We start from the raw sequence: 20,076 nt of genomic DNA, 5'->3' as shown, positions 1-20,076 counted from the left end.
GCTCAACACCCTTCAAAGCAAGGTGGTAAAACCAAAAAATATCCTGCTTCAAGCCTAACCTAAGTATACTATAGAGCTCTTATGAACATGTCTGAAGAGCTCACAGAACTTAATACATCCAAATACTTTTTGAAGTAGGAGGTGATTTTGCTTTCTAATGGTTAACACAGACAACAAAAATTCTCAAACTACAGCAATAACTCACATCACAATTTTGAATAATCACTTCATCTCTAACCCAGTTTACCGGTTTGGAAGCGTTTTATAATAAGCATTCATTGATGGAAATAACACATACCTTCCTGAGTGCTAAAATGTACTAATTCAACAATATTTAAACTCCTTCAGAGGCTCAAGCATTAGAAGCTGTACAAACATGACTAGACACCCAACAGCCTTTTAATTTGCAGCAGCAGCAGAGCTGTTTGGAAGATCCTCAGACAGTTCCTGCTTGTCATGTGTTGCTTGGTTTCACAAAAGAGTTTTGGTGTGTGTGAACCAGATAGAAACAAGGAAACAAAAGCAAAAGCTCTGCTCCAGGCACACACCAAATGCATACCAGTCCTTAATGGAAAAATAAAGAAGCTAATTGAGTATCACTCCTTCAGACAGCATAAAACCACATGTGCACGGGAATGTTTGGTTCAACAGATCAGAATAAATCCAGTCAAGAGTTAAACAGTGAAATTATATACAGCATATCTGAAGGGGTCCCAGCATCAACTGTCTATAATCAGATCTTATTGGACCAAATAACCTGCTAATAAGTTCAACCTGTAAAGTATAGATCTGTTTTTTCCAGATCAGTCTTCAAAGATTCTCCAGCATTTAGCAGTTCACAAAGAAACATTAACAACTCTATTAAGTATAAAACAAAGTGAATTATTTTTTTCTGCAAGTTCCCAGTCTTTCAGATTAAAGAAGTCTGACATGAAACACTATAAACAGTTAATTAACAAAAAAGTGATGCTAAATATGAATAACAATTCTCACAGAGTCAAAAAAAGAGACAGACCTCAGACCTCTTAAAAGCATACAGATTTGAGCTGATGCAGCCAAACAAAAAGGACAAGAATAATTACTTAAGAGCAGTATGACCAAATTTGTTCAACTGTTATACGTAAAGCCCAATTTTAAAGTCAAATTATAAACACATCTAGTGACTTAAACAAAAAAAAAAAAAGCTCAAAAAAGATGGGTTTTATAATAGTAATTAGAAGGTATACTATTTCCAACTAAAATGGCCTATAAAGAATTAATTGTGGAACTACTAGTAGGATCTCTCTAGCATGTTATACAACTATAAAACGTATTACAAATCATAAGCCAAAGACACACAGTAGCACTCACCCTTGCTTCCAATGTTTGGTCAAGCATGTGCACAGAGCTTTTCATGAATTATGGCCAAAGCATACTTATTAAAACTTTCTTTGCTTTCAAAACTATCTGTTAGTTCAAACCAAAATGAATTCAGTATTGAGAAAAGTTTGGATGAACTTGTTTTATTGCAAGGTGTTTTTTTGGGTTCTCTCCCCAAAATGAACTACTACACATAATGCCATTATTTGGAACCTCTCATACACAGTGAACAGATCAGAAGGTCCAATCACCCTCTGCAAAGAGGATCACAAAATGGTCCAGTTTTCCATTTTTCTTCACCCATAAAAAATGCTGTTGACTGCACATATATAGCACACTATTTACTTTCTCGTATGAAAGTTGACCTACACTTCCTTAGAAAGGTCCCCCACTTTGAGTAACTAGGCTCACAGATCTATTAAAATGGTTACATATTAACAAGCTCACAACCATATGGCCAAACCTGACCCATCAGGTATTGGCTGAAGGGGAAAGCCTTAAAGAATGTCCCCCAAACCAAAGCTTCCACAGACAGAAGAATTTGACTTTACTCAACTGATATATAGGCTGATGAAGACTGGGAAATTAGTCTGCCCTCAAAAAACAGCACATCTATGGTTGTAGGCCTTTTGTACAATCACTCTGGATAAACATTGATCTCCACAAGCAACCACATCTGTTAATTTTAACGTATGCACACACAAAAGGAAGATTTCTGAAAAGCACATATATTTGTTATGCTAATGTAAAACAAAGATTGCCATACTTGGTCAGATCGAAGAATTATCTGGATTTTTACCTTTGCCCTCTCCCAAAGTTGTTCTTGCTCATCAGCATTACTGAGCAACACAATCAGAAAAACACTGAAATGTCAGGGTTTAACTATGCTCTACCGAGTAAACACAACACTCTCATTTGTACTCCTAAACCAAACAGAGAAGAATAATGAGTCATTGAACAATCTGATTCTCCACATTTATCCAATCGAGGGAAATAAGGTGCTTACTTCCTAAGTCTCCAGTGCAGGGCACATAATTTCCTAACAACCTAATTAAAAGCCTCTACTAATGTTGCTTCTTTCTGATAATTTCATTTGCCTAGGATTATTCTGGGATTCATTGTTTCACCTGTTAGCACTAATCCTCAGCCTAAAGCTTTTGTCATCCTCTCCATGGATGTCCTTCTCTCATCCAAAGAAATACTGAAACCTCTTGCCATAGAAGCCAAAACCTCTTTCAGGAACTTTGTAAGTACATTTTCAGCTGACACAAAATCCAAACCAATAATTAAGTCTTCAGGTGAGCTGAGGGATTTCTTGTGGACCAGATAAAAAAATTATGTCCCGTAAGACTTCCATGAAAAAAACTCTTAACTTCAACAGAGATAGAAGCAAATCTTATCCTATACACTCCTTCACTCTTTTTGAGTCTACATCACAACTAAGACCACCTTTTTCTTATGTGGAAGAGAAGAACATCAGAGTTGCCCTCCATCTGTGTGCATGAGATGCACTTTCCAGCTCCTGAGAGCCAGAAAAAGTAATTTCATTTTGTAGCATTCAGGCAAGAAAGTGTTTGGCATAGACATGATACAGAAACCATCAATCATCATATCTTCGGCAATCATCAGATCTAGCCTAGGTTGTAGAAGTACAACCGCTCTTTAAAGAAAATGTATTTCTCATCAATTTACAGCTTCTTTAGATGAGATTCAAGACATAAATTCACTATGAAGGATTAGCATCTTCTACAGTAAAGCTTTACTTTCCAAGTAGGTTGGTGGTTTTTAGCTGTGTTGCTTTCGATATTACACTGTTTCTAGTGAGAGCTTAAGAGCTTTGGTATGATGCCCTGAACCCTTTAGCAAATCAAATGTTTAGTATTAAATGTTTCAATCTCTCGAAAGCAACGTAACCATAGGAATAACTCTAATGGAGGTTCACACCTGTGAGATCAGATGCTGGCATAGGCTGTGTGGGTATCTTGCCTCTCTAACGAAAGCTCTAATTATATCACATTACTTTCATTGCTTCAGAGTTTGTTTCTGTTCATGTAAGAACTGATATTCACTTTTAATGTGGAAACTCTAATCAATTATGCCAATAGTAAAAAAAAAAAAAATAAAACGAAGAAAAAGAAAACAAACACTTTGTTTTCTCACAGTAAGTCAGGTAGTCTGCTATAGGACACAGCACTGCCTTCAGTGTCAGGGCTTCTTTCTGGTCCAAAATAACTCAGCCTACCAAGAGGTGAAGCCTCAGATGAACATTCTTGTACTTACAGGTCCTCGAAGGCAACATGCTACAACACAAATGTATGTTCAGAAAGCTCTTCCTCCCTCTCAGTCAGAAATAAGTATTTGTCATCTGAGACACGATTCCATTAAAAACCAGACCATTACTCAGACAATTTCATGACTCTGGTAAGGGGAAAAGGTACCTAAGCCTCATCACACTGCATTAAAATGTAGTATTTATATATATATATATATTTGTATATATATTTCATGCCATCATTGATCAACCACTATGGAAGAACTAGATCCTGCACAAAGCTCCTGAATAAAAAATATTTTAGTCTCTGAATGGTGGTATTTTATGTGCTGACTTGTTCTAATCTCAGAAACAAGTGACAAAAAGTATCAGAAGAAATGCATGGCACTGTATTCTTTGGAATCCACATCAATATATAATTAGAAGACCATCTGTTCTCAAAATGTAGCAACCCAAGGTAGCTGGTACCTGATCATCTGACAAGAAGGATCAAATATTCGACATTAACCTTATGGATTTATTTTCTCACGTAGAAGACCTGCATCTCTGAAAAGTGCAGACAGCAAAAAAATTATTTACTGAAGTGCCTACTCCTTGGTAGTGCTGCTCATTAGAACATGATGATGATGTAGTATGTACTGGCCAGGAAAAAATGCAACTTCGCTTTGATACAGATAACCAGGGAGGCTTAGTTAATTTTGGACTACCATCTCCTCCTTGCTTGTGCTTCCCAGCCCAGGCTGTGTCCCTGCTTCTCCCCCCAGGCCACCAGAGCAGAGATGTAAAGGCGAAGGAAGAGAAGGTAAGAAGCAGGAGGGGCACCTCTGTAGAAACAAATGCATAGCAACACACTACAGAACCTGACAACAACACAGGTATCATACAGCATCAGGCATTTTTTTTTAAAGTAGAACCTCTCTGCTATATTTGCAGAGCATTGAAAAATACATTTTTATTGGACAGCCAGTCTCTATACCTTTCTCCATCCCTCAATAAAAAGTGTATTTCATTCTGTTATGAGATTAGAACAGCCATCACCCCTGTGACCTGATCTTATTTATGTGCTTGCAATGAACTGCCCAAGATCATTAGGAAACTACATACTGCCTTTAAATTCCATTTGATGTTGTAGAGTCAAATTCTGGAAGAATCTAAGTGCCTCCAAACAACTGCTCACCCTTGTTGGCTTAGTGAAAAAAATCACTAGATTTAAAAAGCAATCTATATACAGGAACTGTGGGCAGCATAGAGCACCAAGGACTAAATAATTTTTCTCTGTGTTTAAAGAGGATCCTGGACCAGTGGCCTCTACTCAGGGAAGAGCAAAAGCAGCCCCCCGTGCACACACTTGAGTCATGTAAATAACAGGCAAAAGTAGCAGTACATACATTTTTTTTTTAAAAATAGAAGCTTGTATATAGATTAATAAACACCTTAAATGCAAGTCATCAAAATCTTAGGTTTACAGATGATAGCACATTACTTAGCATTCCAGTTTACAAACGAAGCTGCTAAAATTAAACTGAAGAAGCCAGTCACATGGTATTTATTCCTGTAACTGTTATACGTAAGTTCAACTTCTCTGATTTCTAATGCAATGATCACCAGAAGCGCTCTTAGTGCTGTTCTATGCCACTATTTTGGTATCTGGTCATGGTCATTTCAATGAGCACATATGCAATAAGACAACTCTTTTATGCTTTTGGGGTTTGTTTTGGTAGGTTGATTGTTTTTTGTGTGTAGTGTGTTTTTTTTGTGAGGAGGGATCTGCTGTGTTGTTTTGGGTTTTTGGGGTGGTTTGTTTTGGTTTTGTTTGTTTGTTTTTTTTTTTTTAAATCCAGTCTCTTCCTAGGGTGAATCCATAAGACTTTCTTAATGGAGGTCAACTGACAACAATTCAAATTATCATGAGACATCCTCAAATACTGAGGACTTCCATGGATTCTTTCTTTTCTTGATGGTTTAAATACTGACTCTGCAATTGCAAAACATCACGTTTACTGGTGTGCTCCAATTTCTCCCAATGCATACAGAAGTTTTTGGTGTTTTAGTTCCCTCAGGTTAAATAAAGGAAAACAGATCACTCAATATTCTTTGGAAGCAAAAATGACTGTACAAAACACCATACAACAACAGGGCATGACTGAGTTACAAAGCATTTTAACAGTAAAAAGAATGATCACTAATCAAGGGGTGGTTTTTTGTGATTTACTACAATCTGTAAGTTAGAATGGAGCTTTACAAAAAAACTGATCATTACTACCTGCTTCTCAAGGCTGCTAATATAACCAAAAAACCCATTCCTGTTTCACAGTCCAAGGTACTATTACTTAAAACACTAAGTAAATCACTCAGATATAACAACTGATATCAGCACAGATGGAAACTAATTACACTTTGGCCTTCTGGTTTTTTTTCCACTACAAAAGGTGAGCCTAGTCTTTTCGAGAGGACTCAATCAATATAAATCTGCAAATACTACTGTGTGGATTACATGAAACTAAATTTTGCTGAACAGACTTTTTTTTCTAAGATCTAGAAATCGTTATCTTCAGATGAAAAAAAAATTATACAATTATAATACTCTATTATTTTGCGCATGCAGTCATTTTCCCCTCTGTTCATCAGATTATGCCAAAAAATACATAGAAAAACTAAAAAGCGTTATATATGCAGGAAAAAAATAGCGTAATCCCAAACAGCTACGCTTACCTGCTGACAAACCGCTGTAATCTGATTTCTGTTGAGGAGCTCTCATCACCACAAATCACTATTACAAAAAACACTGGTATTTTATTGTGTTCACTAAACACAAGTGTATATACAAAATGAATTGAACTGAGTTGTATACGATAATATCTAGAACACTATCAAGTTTATTCTCTTTTTCCCCTCCTGCCAGCTGAGGTTGAAGTGGCATTTCACAATGTTTCTTTAATTACTAATTCAGATAGCTGGGATGACTGCCCTTCATTAGTTATCCAACACAGGAATCACCTTCAGAGTACAGAAATGTCTCTTTAACTCTTTTGGTCTCTAGCTCTTATCTCAGAAAATAGATAGATAGATAGGTAGATAGATAGATAGATAGATAGATCCTAAATACAAAAGTTTCTTCATCTTACTGATGTCTTAAGCATTACACGGACTGTTAAAAGTATCTTACATACCTACTTTGCTGAAAAAAAATATTCTTTCCAACTATCAGTTTAGTCATAGTGGCCTACTCTGCTGTAGCATCTTCAAGTTCATGAGGTTTTCTCATATCATCAAATTGAAAAGAGTTTAAGAAACTCAGGTTTTGGGCTTGGAGGCATACACGAAGACTGGAATATGTATTACTAATATAACTTCAATGCTTTTTCCATGCTCTTCTCCTTTCTACTTAAATCAATACCACAGAGCATAAGAAAGACACATGAAAATACTGGATTTGGTATTAAAAAGCTATAATATTGGCACAAGACTGCTGCTAAAATGAACTATAATGTAGGGGTACCTCTCTACTCCTGCTATCATCTATTATTTTTCAACTGTTCGCTGTGCGACTAAAGGAAAGACCGTTCCAAACCAGAGCCTCACACTGTTCCAAGCTACTTCGTTCAAACTTTAGAAAGAAAGAACACTTAAGGGAAAAAGTAACTCAAACAGCAGAATTACAATAATCCTGAAAGAAACGACAGCTTCCAGGGAACTACAGTAACATAGACACAACTTTTCAGGAATATACATACTGGAAGGTGGAACAATACACTGCAACCCGAGGCAGGAGTGTCATGTCTGAATAGTCTCAATACATAGCAGGCAAAGAATTATAGCATAAAGAGCCTGCTATTTAAAGTTCTGCAGAATTTAAAGTTATCCCTCTCCCAGCTTAATAGCAAAAAGCACAGTTAAACTACAAAGTTCAACAGTACCACTGACATCATTCATTTTATTGCAAGCTGCTCTTAAGTTGGTAGTATTGCCCTTGTATGTTTAACAGATCAAGTAGAGACCAGCTGTTCAGCCTATGCTACAGTTCAGAGCAACTCAAGGTATCAGATTCTACCTCAATAGGAAACACGGGAGAAAACGAACCTAGATAAGCATAAAAAGTCTAATTCTATTGCCTTATAGAATTGCAAAAAGGCAGAACACAGAAGGCCCAACTATTGGGCGATTACATGACAATTTCTGAAGTCGCTATGAAGCGCTGCAACTAGATAAATGCCTCAGATATCAAGCACTTTTGAGGAGATGGTTTTGAGTTATTCTAAAAGAGAATTAAGATATAATTTCATGCTGCAACTGGGTAACAGTAGAGGGAACCTTAAAGCTGGCAGCATTGTAGAGAGCTGACAGACACCTACCACTGAAAGAACTATTTAACTGTAATGATGTGGGATACAGATAGTGCCTTTAAGCAATGACTACGGAACCACATATTGCAAAATTAAGCATCCATAGTGGGAGAAATTTTAGCTTTCTATCAATGAATAGCCAACTCAAGAATGGTACTAGTATCCGAATGGCACAGTACTAAGACAAATCAAAACTTTTTTTTAAAATGCAATTACATACAAAAAAAATTGGAGCATGGAGAAATGAGAATTGATCTGATATTCAGAGGAAGAATGTACTCATTAGAAGCTTGGCCAGTCTCAGAACAGCAGCACCCAACACATTTAAGAGGCTAACACATGGTTGACTATATTTTAAAATGTGAGATGCTCATTCCATGCTACTATGAAATGGAGAGTACTTCTGACTCTGAAGAAAAACACTGATGAAATACTGGAGTACACCCATCACACTTCTCCATCACAATAAAGCAGAACGTTCTTCAAGAGCTTACCCCAAAGTGAAATTCCTTTCAGAAATATTTTCTTGGTTAAACTCTCTCACTCAGACATTCACCGGCTCTAACCACAAAAAGACCACAAAAATACATCAAAGTAAGAAGATGTTTTCAGCAGTACCACAGTATTTCAGGTTGTAGCATAAATCAGATCTCAAATGTAGATCAGTTAAATGTGGGAAATTTCAATGTAGGGTGTTAGACATCAAATTTGCATTGCACTACTTATTTTAATAGACAATGACCTTACTACAAGCAAGCTTCAACTGAGAGGAGTTCCTTTGTTCTTGAGTTTCACATAGTCCACCGTAGTCCAATCTTTAGAGAAATTATTTCTATTGAAGTGCAAAAAATACTCGGTGTCTTTCCTTCCCTTTCCTGGCTTCTAATGAAGGGGTTTCAAGGGAAACTTCAAACAACACACTCTAAAAAAAATTGTTTTTCAACTCAGAAAAATACAGTTCCTACCAAAACATGCTGAGGAGAGTGACACCATGTCAAAAATGAGCTTCTGTTTATTGGCTCCACCAGTTCCTCCTTCGATTTGCATAGGTTTATTAACCTTTGAGAAATCATTTGCACTCTCCTTTTGGCTTCCTGCAAAGTGTAATCGGTCAACTAATCCACATTGCACCGAAAAAGTATTTTTCCAAGAACCTATGGTATCTACAGAGATACTTTCCATGTTTGGTTTTGAGCTCCTCAAAATGAGATGGCAATTACATTCCCCATTTATGAAAAGAAAGGATTTTCTGACTCTTCAAGCCAGTAACAAGGGATGAAAATAAAGTTCAGCATATGCTACACTCCACAGCTGTAGTATTTGCCCAGAGTGGCTGATGAACACTGCTGTGCTACACCATAAGTGATGAAAACACCACAAATGAGCAAGATTGAAGCACCCTCAACCCAAGCGAGATCTATATAGGTGTATCTGCATGACATTCTCAGTATTATATCTAAGATATCCCTGCTATCTGTTGCCTTAAAAAGACAACCAGACAAAGAGAGATGTGACTGCCTCAGGACAGGGAACATGCTATTTAATCTCCCTATTCATTCTCTGATCTTTATGGAATCCAGAAAATTTCTTGGGAATCAGTAAGCAATACATCAATAATTTTTATTAACTCGCACATGTTCTCACAAAATGGGAAAGAAAACCCAAAGACACCAGTGCATTTTTCACAGGAGGCGGAGGTGGCAGTCAACCGGAGCTCACAGTTTCACGCGTTTTTAACAACTGTCAAAACCAAGAGACAATTCAATCAAAGTTGAGGTGACAAGAACAGCAATTAAAAAAAATACAATCAGGGACAATCGAGTGTGGGTAAAGATGATTATCAAGATAATGGCATGAGTCATCTTGGCTCCATGACTTGAGTCAATTTTTAATTAATGCATTCAGCCTTAGCTAAACTTAATATAAAGCCAAGTTCTGCCCATGTGAGAAGTCTTTATTAAAAGTGGTGTGCTGAAATACTCATATTGAGTCTAAAACAACAGATCCTGCAATTATACTGGAACTCATTTTATAGGGAGGCTGGTGGGGCAATGAAGAGATTTTTCTGGTCCCCCAACAAGTCAGAGAAATCCCTTGTTCACTGTCTAAACAGAGACGGCTGTTTAATTACAGTAAATCCTATTAAACTGATCTTCCTTATAAAGGGCTGAAGTGACCAACCCCAAAAGGCTATAGAAGACATAATGAATTCGGAGTTTAATTAGGACACACTGTTAGCTAACTATAATCTATTAATTAGCATTCTTAGTTTTTACAGCTCATTGCAATAATATCCTTTTACTTTTAAATTGCACCCTTCTTTTTTTGGACCCAAGTTATACAATTCTACCAGTGTGGCAGTAATTATAGTGATTGCCTAGAGAACAGTGGCCTGGAAATATCTGTAAATGTTTTATTAGGGGATAAAGGAAAGAAAAACCAAAAACCAAACCACAAACGTGGAGGAATCACTGTTCTCCAGTCTATACACACTTAGTAACTGCTTAATCCATTCTAAACCACACATTCCTTGCATTTTTCTTGCGAGATTTCTACAGCATCCTCAACGTCAAAACTGATTTCAGAAAATGTTGTTATATTCCAAAACATTATCTTCAGTAGGAAAACAGAACCCAAAAATGAAAATAATTTGAGAATTAAAATACTTACCTGCAGCTGAATTACAAAGATCATTAGAAAGTTGAGTGAATGGTATGCCATGTATTCATAATACTGGTACCATACCACTATAACTAAAATTTTCACTGGATTACTCCTTCTAAGGAAATCCTACTTTTGTAATAAAAAATATTTAACTTAGGTTTCTTCTCTCCAAGAAGACACATTTTAATGAATACGGAACGTCACACACGTTAACAAATCTCATGTTGTGATACTTACCATTTAGTAATGATAGAGCTACAAAACGACATGACAAATCCCTTAAATCATTTCATGCAAACTCAAGAAAAACAACTTACTTTCTTCCACTCAGTTCTTTAAAAAGTAAAAAGAAAGTTTCAGTGTAGCAGATTATCACAAACCAAAAGGAATCTACTGTTTAAGACAGCTCACCTGAAAGTAGAATCTAACATGTCAAGTATTACCAGCACTAGTTTTTTCCTCCAGCAGTTTTCCTCTCCCCTCTACCTTCTAAAGCAAAACTTTTTAAAAGTGCTGCCTAAAATAGCAAGTATACCTTAAGAATTCCAAGAACAAGATCACACTTGAATTATGGAAACCGTTTCATTAAACTTTATTGGATATTTTAAAAACTCCATAGGGAAAGTAATTTTGTCATAGTGAAAGCTGACCTACATTTCAGGAAGCTTTTGTGGAGTTGGACACTGGGCCTGTTTTCCATAAGAGTGGTAAGGTTTCTTACCAGGGAGTCAAGAGATACCTAACTCACATTTGGCCAGAAGCAACTAAACAGGAGGACATGGACTCAAAAACAAGTAATTACTTCAGGATTAAGCTAGCAAGAAGGTCTAGGTGGGAAAATTAAAAAAATAAGCTTTTAATAAGTAAAGCTGACTACAAAGAGACCTCAATTTTAATCAGCCCCTCAGTTTTATTCTAATCTAGGGACAAGACAAATGAACCAGACACCCAAGATTATCTGTTCTTCTGTCTATTCTCAGACTAGCCAGACCACAACAAAAAAACTGTAGGGTGCTTTATGACAGTTGCATAACAAGATATGCCCAGCTAATGACAAAAGAACAGATGAGCGGGTATTAAAGTGTTGCCTAAATGTCGCCAAGAAAACAATTTATATCTCTTTGTGAATATTACAGGTCTAGATGTTTTAACTGGAGCTGTAAAATAAGACCAGTATAACATGAACTTTGCTTTACTGGCAATCTGTCAACATTCAGCAACAGTTCAGTTGTGTTTGGGGTCAGCAGACAGCACATTCTGCATCTCAGAGAATGCTTCAAGAGGTAAGGGCTATAGAAATACTAATTATGAACAGGGTAAAATACTTCCAAAAGGAAACTGAGTGGTTAGCGTCAGCCCTAGGAAAAAAACGCAAGACACACAAGGAGAAATGAACACTTCAGACGTGGCTTACAGGTCTGACCAGAAACATTTAAAAAGAGGCCTGCAGGTTAAAAACACATCTTATTCATACCACTTACATGGGTAAAGCACCGATATAATTTAGCTGCTTAAATGTGACATGCAAGCTCATTAAACTCATTTAATCATGCTACCACACTAACACAACAGTGACATTAGATGACAAACCTGGTTTTCTTCTTGCAAAACTCTATATTGTTCCTTCCAAATGGTGATTTTTGAAGCTTCATCTTTCCTCAGAGCTCTCTCCTTTTTTAGCTCAGGACTCCAGAAGGTCTTTATACTGTTCATGGAAGAACTCAGCTTGCTTTCTTTCACCTCCACATCCTTGCGAAGCAGATCGTTCTCCCTCAACACTTCTTTGAGTTGTGTCTGCAGATCCATTATCGTGTTATCCCTGGCCTGGCGCAGCGAGTGAGGCACAGTGGATGCCATGCTCACGGGAGGGAGATGGTGCTCTCCAAATGCAATAGTATCACTGGCAACACCACTACTGGCGATGTTAGGGCTGCTCCCCATTGCAGTCATCCTAACACCGTAAGGCAGCCGCCCCCCAGATCGGCCCAAAGTCATGGTGCTTTTTGGGGTGTCTGCACCCACGTTCTCATGGTCACTTAGATACATAGGGCCAGATGTAGCATAGGCAGCGTTTAAGGACTGAATATTTTCCATAGAAAGAGTTTTCCCACTGCCACCCGCAGTACTACTCCCAGAACTGCCTCCTGTGCTGTTGGTTCGACGATGGCCCAAGCGTGGTGACCGCGGCAGCCTTGGTGAACGCCCGGGGCTCTGGTTGCTTGGCTCCACCTTACCAACTGACCGAGCACTTCCATACATGATTAAGCTGGTGGTGTGAGGCTATTAGATAGGCATAAATCAGGAATGAGATAAATCCTGTTAAGTTCTTCAATGGTTTGAAATCAGCTTAAGGCCAATCACAACTTGTAACAGATCCGGCTGTCCATCTTTGAAGTCAGGTGCTCACAATGTTCAGGACCACATCTGTATCAATAAAAATAATATATTAAAAATTGTATCAATAAAAATGATGTATTACATACCTAGCTTATCAAAAAATATTTTGTACCACGTTAGAAAAAAAGAGTATTCTACTGCCTTTACACTTCAGCACCTTTTCAATTCCTACTCACAAATAAGCAATCTTTTATTTAAATGCTAGTATTTTCACTCAAATATGGAACTTCTATTCTTGCTCCTCTCTTCTTATCGCAGTAAAGAGAGAGAGAAAAAAAGAACCCATCCATTTTCAAGTCATAATTTGGTTGGTCGTGACCTGAATTCTACAAAAGTCATCTAACACCTTTTTCCTGTTTCTGACAGGCCCTAATTCCTTACCTGTTACCCTTCTGAGTAAGAGAGACAATCAAAATTTAAAGCCCATTCAGTAGTACTTTTTTTTCCTTCAAACACTGCTAGTTTTTGTAGGACACAGTTTCTAAACCTTGTTTTTGTGAAAACAATCCTGCAAATGGGAATGGCAGACAGACTGACAAGATTCTTATTATGATCTTGACTAGGAGGCCCCTTTCGTGTTGCTATCAGATCTCCTTTAAAATCAGAACCTAAACAAATAAGAATCATGAAATCATTAGTGACAACAAAGCTTGGGCAAGTGTAGACACAACTCTGAAAGAACAGCAATCACACAGCAATGAGACCAGTGAGGTTAAGAGGAACAAGGGAATCACACCAGCACTGAAAACTGGTACCAGTCTCTTATTTTCTCTCAAACTGGGATTCAGTCCTAAACACGACTTCAACCTTTGTTCATGTTAAGCAAAGTTTTCAATCAAAATATCCTCATCAACCAGCTCAGATTAATTCCATTAAACAATATCACACCAGCAGCAGGTGCCTCTTAAAACACAGACCATGATGACACCATCATGCTGCAGTTCCTCCTCCCCCTCTGCTTTTTCTCTGAACAAGAACTCTGGTAGGATATGCAATAAAATTCCTTATTTTTGCACTGTAATGTTATGCAATTGTACAAGGGTTAGAAGGTAACTCTTTAGTACAGGGGCACTGGGCTGAGGCCACTGTTAGTAGTCAAGACCTAGTAAAGGAGCAAGAAACAGGGATTAAATCTACTCTTGTGACTCAACTACTACAGGGTAGAACTACTCCCTCTACACAGTTCTCACCCTTTCTTATTTTTCCAGTGTAAACTATTTCAAGTCACTGTTGGGCTCAACTGAAATAAAAACTAGAACACTGAAACATTCCCGATCTGACCACTCTCCATTAGATGAAAGAATACCATACAGTGTCCAAAGAGCAGCAGCATCTTATACATCCCAATGTCTTTCCTTTCACACCAGCTTTCATCCAGCCTTACCTTCTGCTCAGAAGTTAGGTTTGGCAATATTAGGAGTCAATTTTTTCAAACCCTATGCCATGTTTGCAAGATAATAACTGCGCAAGTAGATGAAAGTTTAGGCTTAAAAGAGGAATACACTTACAAAAGAAATTGTAGAAGTAGTAAAAGAGGGTGGAAGAGACAAAAATATTTAAAAAATACTGGAAAAGAGTAGAAAGAAAAAAAAACCAAAAGCATAATGAAGAAAAGATACATCATTTTTCCTTTCAGCAACAAGTTAGTATATAAAAAGATATAACAAGAAATACTTTTTAAATGTTTAATTTAAGTTTTAAATGGAAAACAAGATCAGAGCAAGCCAGCATTTTTTCATTTTCACATTATTTCATAGAAGAAACAATAGCATCAGTAATTGTAAAAACTTATGGAAGATGACAGTGTTTTGTGAGCAGTCCCTCAAGAAGTTCAAGTGCTCACTCTATTTCACCTTTTTTTAAAATGATAACCAAAGCTATCAACAATATTGCTACAGGATAATTTAAAACATCTCTAAAGGAAAATAGGCCAAGGAAAGATACCAGCTGCATTAATAACTGAAGTTAGCTATCAAAACACCACCAGATTATTTATTTTAATACAAGTAAGACATTTATTCTCTTTCACCTACATATCCTTATGCAAAACAGCACAGAAATATAAACTATGTAACAAAGTCTACAGTGTTCCACTGGAGTTGATTCAATAAGCAAGACACTGTGCCCCAGATCTGGAAGAAAAACACTTCTTGCAAATAGAAAAGTTATTTCAGACTAATCTCACTGTTTGAGATATCAAAATGCTAAAAATGCTGCTGTGACACCACTTGAGTACTCAAAACAAGTCAGATATGATTTCTTAGACACTACATAAAGTACATTCAGCTGAGAGCTAGCACTCACAAGGATTCTCTTGCAAATTAATCTAAATAACAGCACTTAATTCATTTGCTAGAAATGCACAGCAGTAAATCAGTGCAAACACTAATTCACTTAGCAGTTTTAAATTAGTTTAACTTGAAGCAAAAGATCAGACAAGTTTTACTCTGTGCATTTTAGTTACAGCACTTTCCCCAGAAAACATTAAGTTTAAATTTTGCTACAAGTACATTACTGTTGCATGCCAAAGCATCACCTGGTAAAGTGCTTAACAACGTCTGAGAAGTATAGAAATGATTTCTAATGAGTTAATCACTCCCAAAATGGAAAACTGTAATTTAATCTCATGAAATTGCTTTCTCCTTGTTTTAGCTAGCATTTCGTTAAACTATTAATAGCTTTTCGAAGAATGAAAGTGACTGGCGTCCTTGACAGCAAGGCAGTTTCCCAGGCAGCTGAGAGGAGCTGGTACTGCAGCAGATGCTGTGCAGTCTCCTCCAGCTTAAGTGGAAATACCAGCCCTGTGCCACTCAGCTCTAAGATTTGGTTCACAGGTACGCACCATCCCCTCTGTTACTCCAGAAAAAAAATCAAATCATTCAAGCTATGAAAACACCTGCTAGAACTAGCTGTCGATTAGGGTTACAGAAAGGATTTCCAGAGCAGACACAGACATGAAACTCAGGGCAAAAAAAACTCTGCCATCACCACCACGTGCTACACTGCACTTGCTTTTCAAAAGCAAAAAAACAAGCAAAATCAGTAGATTAAAAAAATATAAAGTCTTTGGAAACAAGCAAACATAACCCTCTAGTGTTTAAGAATTAAGTTCTTGAATTAAGAACTTTCATCACACCATTGATAGACTTGACATTCGCAAATATTCCAAATACACCCTTCCAACCATACAGCCACTTTCAGTATTTTCACTGACGCAGAGATAAGTCATGGTTCAACAGAAATTAAAAAACAATCAAACAAAAAACCCCAACCACAATATCACAGTATCACAGTATGTTTGGGACTGGAAGGGACCTCGAAAGATCATCTAGCCCAATCCCCCTGCTGGAGCAGGAAGGCCTAGGTGAGGTCGCACAGGAACACGTCCACAAAGTTACAAGATAAATCTTACTTTTTTCCCCCCTCCTAGTTTTTTTTATTAGTAGTATTTTTCACTGGCTATTTCACTTTTTTGCTATTAGGAATCTATAAGCAGAAGCAGACATTAAGACAGGCAATTCACACTAGGAAAAATATATTTCATCCTGGAAACAGTGAAGGAAGTGACAGGAACACCTTTTCTCATTCACAATACCAATTAACCATGAAGAAGAAAGAGCTCTAGTTTCCTTCCAGGGGTCGAAACAAAATTACATGAAAGATTTCTTTCAGATAGCAACATAACCAGAAAAGTTAAAGTTTTTCAATATTCTGACCCACACTAGCATTCTACTAGGATCTCGGAAGTATGGTCTCTCAGAGTGATTTAAGTTAGAAAAGACCTTTAAGATCATCACGTCTGACTGTAAACCTGACACTGCCAAGTTCAACTCTAAACCACATCCCTAAGCGCCACATCTACACCTCTTCTAAACACCTCCAGGGATGGTGACTCAAACACTTCTCTGGGCAGCCTCTTCTAATGCCTGATAACCCTTTCCATGAAGAAATTGTTCCTAATATGCAATCTAAACCTCCCCTGGCACAACTTGAGGCCATTTCCTCTTGTCCTATCACCTGCTACTTGGGAGGAGAGACCAACACCCTCCATGCTACAACCTCCTTTCAGGTAGTTGTAGACAGTGTTAAGGTCTCCCCTCAGCCTCCTTTTCTCCAGGCTGAACAGCCCCAGTTCCCTCAGCTGCTCCTCATCAGACTTGTGCTCCAGGCCCCACACTAGCCTTGTCACCTCCTCTGAACTCTATCTAGTGAGGAGCCCAAAACTGAACATAGGATTCCAGGTGCAGCCTCACCAGCACTGAGTACAGTGGCACAGTCACTTCTCTAGTCTTGCTGGACACACTATTCCTCATAGAAGCCAGGATGCTGTTGGCCTTTTTGGCCACCTGGGCACACTGCTGGCTCATGTTCAGCCAGCTGTCAATCAACACCCCCAGATCCCTCTCTGCCAGGCAGATTTCCAGCCACCCTTCCCTGAGCCTGTAGCACTGCCTGGGGTTGTAACCCAAGTGCAGGACCTGGCACTTGGCCTTCTGGAACCTCACATAACCGGCCTCAGCCCAAGCATCCAGCAGGTCCAGACGCTTCTGTATGGCCTTCCTATCCTCCAGCAGGCCAACACTCCCACCCTATTTGGTGTTATCTGCAAACTTACTGAGGGTGTGCTTGATCCCGTCATCCCAATCATTGATAAAGAAAATAAACAGAACTGGCCCCAGTACTAAGCCCTGGGGAACACCGCTTGTGGCTGGTCGTCAACTGCATTTGATTCTATTCCCCATAACTCTTTGGGCCCGGCCATTCAGCCAGTTCGTTATCCATCACAGAGTATACTGATACAGACCATGAGATGCCAGTTTCTCCAGGAGAATGCTGTGGGATATGGTGTCAAAAGCTTTAGTAAAGTCTAGGTAGACAACATTCAGGTAGCGTTCACCTCATCCACTAAGTGTGTCACCCTATCATTGAAGGAGATCAGGTTGGTCAAGCAGGACCTGCCTTTCATAAACCCATGTGCTGACTGGGCCTGATCGCCTGGTTGTCCTGTATGTGCCATGTGATGGCATGTACAGGATGATCTGCTCCGCAGCCTTCCCTGGCACCCAGGCCAGACTGACAGGTCTGTAGTTCCCCAGATCCTCCTTCTAGAGAACCTGTCTTATTTTCCACAAGGCCAAAGTGCAGTACTATTTCTTTTTTTCCTCCTCTATTAGACCGTAAATTTAGTCACAAATAAACAATCCCTTAACCTTACAGGATGGTGCCAACCACAAAGAAGGCTGTGTTACTGTGACATGAATGTATTGAACATTTTTCCCTTGTGAACTTTCCTGTAGGTTTCAAAAACCTTTGGTCCTTTCTGCCAATACAGAAAGAGCCTATAAATGGTTATTCAAAGCAGCACGAAAGCTGCTAACTCCTGCATCAGAACCTAGGATACTGAAAGAACAGTAAAATGCAACCTGCACAACTTCATGCAGATTTATTTATAAGGCAGTTATGAAGTGACAGAGGGCAGGAACAGGTACAATAGTCTTGTCAAACAACCTGGTGGGTTTCAATAGAAGAGATGTATTCAGGCATAGTAGGAATGTAAGAAATTCTGGAGGGTTCAGATTAAGATCAATTTCAGGATAAAGAATCCAATAAAATGAGCTGTGTTTATCAACACTGTCACTCTCACCCCCATATCTAGCATTTTATGTGAACCAACAGCTCAGAAAGCAGACATTGCTGGCTACAGCTGAGAGAAAAGGGAAGATTCATTAACACAAAGTTTTGTTAACATCTGGAAGATCTCTCTGTCATATAAATACATGATGCCTTTCATATCCCCCTCTAGTCCAGCACAACTACTGATACTACTACAGTAACTACTTCTAGGTTACGTAAGCAAATCAGACACAGAAAAACATACTGCAGAAATACAAGAAAAATCCTGCTTACATTTATTAAAACAAAAAGAATTTGGAAATAACCTCTGCATCCTTCAGCAAACAACATTTCCTCTGAATTTCTTTTCTGCGGTTTCTGTTCAGGACTGACACCAGTTGACAAACAGTAAGATTTACAGAGTCAACTCCTTACTAGTGTCACTGCCAGATAGTCAGGAATGGGGCATTTTGATCACAATTTTGATGTGCAGATGAGCACATCTCACAGCACCGTGACCCCTCAGTGCCTCCCATTAGCACAATGGAAGCCACATACCCAGCTTCCAGAAGACTGAACTTTTTTCTAGCACAATTCTTGTCTGCACAGAGAAAGCTCTGAATGTCAGTTTTATAACAGCAACAGAGAAGTCAGCCTTTACAAGAGACGTCTTCATCTGATAAAGCAGCGTAGCAGACACATTAGACTTCATTAACAGAGGTAGCAATTCTGCACATTTTCATAATTCACATTAATGTAGTTAATAACAAATAAGTACAACTAGATTAAACAGTAGGACCTGGACTCCAGAGCAGAGCAGAGAAAGGGGAGCGGGCAGTGAAAAAGCTTATACTCCAGTAAGACCCTGCCAGATATCTTTACCCTAAAATTCAAATAGTGGATATGACAAAAGAGTAGACAAGATTCACAACAACTTAGAGATGTGTTAACCAAGATCAAGAAAAAAAATTGAATTCCTGTTACTTTCTGGTGGGCATCACGACTACAAAAGTGACAGTTGCTTTGTTACTTTATACCAAAAATGTTAAGCATCTATCTTAGGACTATATTGTAGATTTGACTAGATTTGGAAGGTAAGAAAGCTCACCACTTTTCATGTTAAATTAATGACTGTTACACAAAAAAAGGACAGAGGAAAGTTTACTTTGGAAATTGTTAGCAAGCCAGCCAATGCTGGAAGCAAGGCATTGAACGCAGGGAATTCAGGGTTGTTTATCCATATCAAAATATTCTTATCCTCATGGCCTTAACAGCAAGAAAGCAAATGGGAATGATGAAATTAAGATGGAAAGAAGAAAAAGAAAAAACTGTTCACGTTATGATTGATTCTAATTCCTAGATAGCACATGAACAGATGCCCAAACACCAACATCTGTTCCTGTACGATCTTTTTTAAAAGTTGTTTTT

At 38.2% G+C, this 20,076-nt stretch overlaps 1 protein-coding gene across 18 annotated transcripts in view; it reads right to left on the bottom strand.

Moving 5' to 3' along the window:
• Positions 1-20,076, bottom strand: part of ERC1 (ELKS/RAB6-interacting/CAST family member 1) — a 295,118-nt gene that overhangs the window by 270,184 nt on the left and 4,858 nt on the right. For all 18 annotated transcript variants that reach the window (XR_011742041.1, XM_065859918.2, XM_065859923.2 and 15 more), the window contains exon 2: positions 12,229-13,062. Coding sequence is in view for 17 of the 18 variants with exons in the window: in XM_065859918.2 (XP_065715990.1) it covers positions 12,229-12,897 (669 nt within the window). In the remaining variant the exon portion in view is untranslated. The remainder of the gene's footprint in view (positions 1-12,228; positions 13,063-20,076) is intronic.

This window comes from Patagioenas fasciata, chromosome 1 (genome assembly GCF_037038585.1).
Source record: "Patagioenas fasciata isolate bPatFas1 chromosome 1, bPatFas1.hap1, whole genome shotgun sequence".
Lineage (NCBI taxonomy): Eukaryota > Metazoa > Chordata > Aves > Columbiformes > Columbidae > Patagioenas > Patagioenas fasciata.
Note: the sequence above shows the minus strand (reverse complement) of the source record. Positions and strands in the feature narration are given on the sequence as shown.